At 35.9% G+C, this 5148-nt stretch overlaps 1 protein-coding gene across 1 annotated transcript; it reads right to left on the bottom strand.

The window, feature by feature from the left end:
• Positions 1–1807: 1807 nt before the first annotated feature.
• On the bottom strand, positions 1808–5141 carry LOC104467232 (matrix-remodeling-associated protein 5-like; the record flags this gene model as incomplete). The annotated part of the gene is made up of 3 exons (XM_010080937.1): positions 5047–5141; positions 2514–2643; positions 1808–2198 (listed from the first exon to the last, which is right to left on the bottom strand). Coding segments are annotated over exons 2-3 (457 nt in total), but the record flags the coding sequence as incomplete, so codon positions are not given.
• Between the last annotated feature and the right edge of the window lie 7 nt (positions 5142–5148).

Genomic DNA, 5148 nt, shown 5'->3' with positions numbered 1-5148 from the left:
CAAACCATTCTGTGATTCTATGAAAAAAAACGAGAGTGACACTTTCCCCTGACCTCTGAAATAACTGTAAACTCTGTAATGATAAAATAAAAACTAAAACAGAGGAACGCTGAAACAGGAAATGATAGCTTTGATTCCTCTCTTCTATCAGTGACAGAAAGACTCTGTCTGCAAAATAACAGTCATATATTTATTACTCACTAGAATGTCAAATGTCACCTTACATACTTAGTTGGAAACATTGTAAATAAATTGTATTCTAGTTATTCTGGGAATAAGTGTCATGCCGATCACTCCTGATGAGTAAGGGATCTTAAAAGGAATGAACACTATCCAAATGAGTTTATAGGGCAAAATGCTAGGAGAAGGGGAAAAGAGTGGCAAAATTTCATATCATTTTTTAATTGAAAAATATATGCTTTGCTGGTCTGGCAAATCAATTTTCTTGAGAAGTTCTTACAAATGGAATATTTAACTGAACTAGTTGTTTCACTGTTTACACTGTTGTAGTGTAAAAAGGGAATCTGATTGACGAAAAATGCTAACAAGCCAACACTGCACAAGGCAAGAAAGTTCACCTGATATTTCATTGCTATAACTTACAGTGCAACTTAAGTACACTTAATACACATATGCATCTGGATCAAGGAGAGTATATAAGAATATTAAAATGTAAGTTAATGAAATATAATATCAAAGTTAGATGCTTCAAGTATCAGTTCAGGCAGGAACACTTACATTACATATTCAAGTATCACACACACTTGCCCTACAGCTAAGTGCAAAACTGTGATGAATTACATATTCTAAGATGAGAAGGCCCACCACCATCCAGCATACATGCTCCAAGTCAGTATATAAACCTTGTGACTCCAGCACTCATCTGAGACATCGTCAGTTGCAATTAAATGACAATTCTCTCTTAATATTTTATTCCCCTGGCCTACTATAGTAAGCACTTAGCTACCTGAGGCAAACTGAGATGCCCAAATTGAAAACTGACATTAAAAAAACCTCCTAAATTAGTGTATACCTGATATAGAGGCATTATGAAACTGTTTTGGTTTGTTTTGGGGTTTTTTGCCTCTAGTATTTTGCTTCTGCACAAGACCAGAAGTGTTCCAGCCTGAGCAGTGTTACACTTATCTCACATCTAAGCCTGAACAAAGATAGACCAGTTATTCTAGGAGAAAAATTGTGGTATTGTAGTGATTCTCTGAAAATACTTAAAAAATATTTGCTCCACCATAAAAAGACATTGTGGTCAATGAAGAAAGACAGGTAGACATGAAGGATGCATATTACATAACAGCATTAACAGTAATAGCATTAAATCTAGAGGACTCATCTTGGAATTTCGAAACCTGATTTTCATTCCTTCCTTAGCCAAACAAGTTCAAATCCGATGTTCTCACCTCTTATGAGAGCACATAGTTACTAGCTTTGTTGGTTGAGGACAATTGCCATCCCTTTGTCAAATGTATACCACTGTGCAAAGGAATACACTAACAGGTTGTAACCTATCTCCTCCTTCCGAGTACAAATTTCACTACCACTTTTTCCATCTTGAATGTAATAGCTAATTTCTTTGTAGTAGAATACAGATTTTTAGTTAATGACACACAAAGTCTTCCTCTTTACACTGTTTTGTAAATACATGCATTTACTGAATGGTAACGTAACATAATTGTGCACATAGACATAATGCAAATAATAATACTCAGGAAATAACAAAACCATACATATCCAAAGCAGGGAAAAAAACAAATATAATGAGTTGAAGAAGCATTGGTATTTTTCCTCTTACCTCCAGAAACTTCATTCCACTCAAGAAGCCACTTTAAACTGCAGTCACAGGCCCATGGATTCCCATGAAGGTAAAGATTTTCCAGCAGCGGCATGCCTTGAAACATCCCTGCAGGCAAGGTCCTAAGAGCATTTTCAGATAGGTAGAGATGTCTTACTGTGGACAGTTTGAAATAATCAAGGACCATAAATGTTGAAAATGTGTTGGGGTGAAGCTGCTGGAGCAAATTTCCTTCTAAGTGCACCAGTCTCAGAGAAGTTAATCCAACAAAAGCATTTGGATGAATAAACTCAATTCTGTTGTGGTCCATGTGCAGTCTCATTAAGCTTGGAAGTCCTTGGAGAGTTTGGCCAGTTATGACTTTCAATTTATTGTAACTAATTTTGAAAACCTTAAAAAAAAAAAAGAGAGAGATTTTGTTTTTTGATCTAATCCAAACAGAGCAGCATGCAAGCAGTAGTTTTCCTTCCGCATTCAAATATCCTCTGCACCGCTGAAAAATTATATGCTGGTCAAAGAGGGAGAATACAACTGAGCATTAGTTGGCATTACCAAGTATGACATAGGCATAGTTAATAGATCTTCAATATATTCGGGGGGAAAATAGTATCTTAATCCTAAGAAAGACACTACAAAAAGACACTACTTGTCTTCTGTTTTTCATGGAAGTTAGAATTTATTAAATCTAGGAAGAATTGAGCATTACCTGTAGAGACACAAGATCTTTCAAAGCACCGTTAGGTATATTCTGAATGTCATTTCCATGTATCATGAGCAATTCCAGTTTTGTAAGTCCTGCAAAGGAGTTTTCATATATAGACTGTATACTATTAAACCTGGAAAAAGACCACATATACAGTTAGATTTTATGCATTGAGTGTCCTGGACTGTAAATGTAAAATTAGTATAACCTAACTTTCAGGAAAAATTGGAGGAATCTGAATGTATTGTCAAAGGGCCAGAAGTTACTGAAACATTTTTACAAGGCCAAGTATACTTAGTTCATGTTTACGTTAAGATTTCTTTTAACTCAATTTATGGCACTTTAGACATAATTTAAGAGCAAGAGTAATAAATAGGCGTTTAAGTTCTAATAGTTTTCAGTGTGTTTTTCCATGCAGCTCAGTTTATGGAACGGTAATAAATTAATGGCCCGTAGCCAACCAATGATGCTATGGAGCCTGGCAAACTACACAGGGTGCAGTGTCGCCAAAACAGCATCTAACAATAAATGAATAAAGATTCGGAGAATGGACATTAAAAATGGATATCTTCCAAACAGCACAAGAAGCAGGAAGTCACATCCTGCTTCACTTACTCTTAAAACACGTAATTGGCTACATCAACTAATTACATAAGATCTAGGAATTGATCTTCCAATTATATAATTTTAGCCTATAAACTCCTTTTAGAGAAGGAATACAGAAAATCTACTTTTTCAAAACAATTCAGTTTCACTTCAGACAATTTTTTTTTATTTGCCTATATGGAAGTCTTAAGTTTGGCAGCCTAGTTCTACATTTGGGTTTTCCATATGTAGACATAAAACTAAACGTATGAGCTAATCTGGGCATGAAATCTCTAAATTAAGGACTGACTTTTAAAGATTTTTCCTATTTTTAAGACTTTCTAGAAATGAAGGGAAGAGACAATGAGAAATAAAATGCTTTGAATATGAAGGAAATACTTTTAGATCCTCACCACGATATCTATCTGAAGATTATTAATCTTCTAAAAATTTAGACTACTGTTTTGATATTTTTAGTCCTACTACAGACCTACTAGGCTTATAGCAGTGATCCTATTAAAATTCCTTATTTTACATAAAATTCCTTACATTTTACATTATTTTTCTAAAAATATAAACTTCTCTAAACAAGAAAATTTCCTTAAGTATTTCCAGTTAGGAAAACTAAATGCGCATTATGTCTATGTGCCTCCTAAATATATAGCATCTTAAAATAGAAACATGGTAAAAGCTCTTTTCCAAAATGAAAGAAATGCAACAACAGGGACAGTTAAGTCTGTTTCTTCCTGGAAAAGGACACAACACAGACAATGTCATTTGTACTGATTAAATACAAAGATAGGAAAGGGCTTTTACGCTAGCAGCATTAGACAATGTGGTTTTACTAAGAAACAGACAAAGCATCTAAATAACTTAGAAGCTTACATCCCATTTTCAAAAACAATTTAGGGATACAATTCGCCACAGAATGTTGACATATAGGGGAGAGGTGATGGTGAATATATGTGGGTTTGAATGTGGGAGGAGAGGGAGGCATTTTTGACTCAAAAATGGCATGAAAGTAGAGATTGTTTTACTACAGATTTGACAAGTACAAGGGCATTTTGAGACTAAAATTAGGATTTAGGTGAATAAAGGGCTGGTGGATAGACATTTTAACTACAGAGAAGTGAAAAAAAAAAATCAAAGTCCCTACTGTCAGTCACTGCATGATCAATTGCAGCTTACAGGCCTTGGGACAGCTGGGGTGAGTTCATACCAGGTAGTGAGGCAGCTATGACATCAAGCAGAAGGGGACTGAGAACCCTTGCACCATGCCATGTCACATAATGACCCTACGCAGCACTTTTGTGACATGCAGCCTACCAACTGTCCCTGCCTTCTTGTCTCACAGTCTAGTAGACAGATGTGAGTTGGCAATACTGCGGCAGAGGAAAGTGAGATGGAGGTCTAGAAGTCTCTCCATAAAACATGAATGTCTGCTTGTATTGAGCTTAAGATCCTTGATAAAAGCCCCACCTCCAAAGGCAACAGAATAACTGTTTTTACTGTACTGTGTTAAGATATGCTATATCTCATTGTTCTCTAAAATGCTACCTGGCTACAGTAGACAATTTTACTCCTACTATATTTTTTTACATCAGGTATAATATTCAGCATTTAGTAGAAGTCCCATAGCAGGTTTAATTCAATAAAGATTTTTATACATTATAAAAGACTGCGTGTACTATTTGCCAGGAAGAGCCGACACCATGATATTAATATTTATTCAAAAATAATAGTAACTTTTCTTTGAAACATGAGGGATGCACTAAAACCTTCTCCATGCCAGTAACTGTAGTGTTTGAAACACAGTGCAAGCAACCACCCACCTCTGCAATTCCACTTAAAAAGTACATTCAGAGATCCCTCTATTCCACTCACGTGTGAAGCATTCCAGGATTCTGCACCAAGAACGTAAAAACTATTTGCTACAAATTGCCATACAAACCCAAAATTGATTCTTTCCACATGCTTCGAAATCCTTGCCGGCACGGCTGCTAAGGACCGAAAGGTGCAGTGGACTTCGGTGGGGAGGTAGCAGGCGCAGGGG

The sequence above is a fragment of the Pterocles gutturalis genome, unplaced genomic scaffold (genome assembly GCF_000699245.1).
Source record: "Pterocles gutturalis isolate BGI_N339 unplaced genomic scaffold, ASM69924v1 scaffold51319, whole genome shotgun sequence".
NCBI lineage: Eukaryota > Metazoa > Chordata > Aves > Pterocliformes > Pteroclidae > Pterocles > Pterocles gutturalis.
The sequence above is the reverse complement of the archived record's forward strand: the minus strand, read 5'-3'. Positions and strand labels throughout refer to the sequence as shown.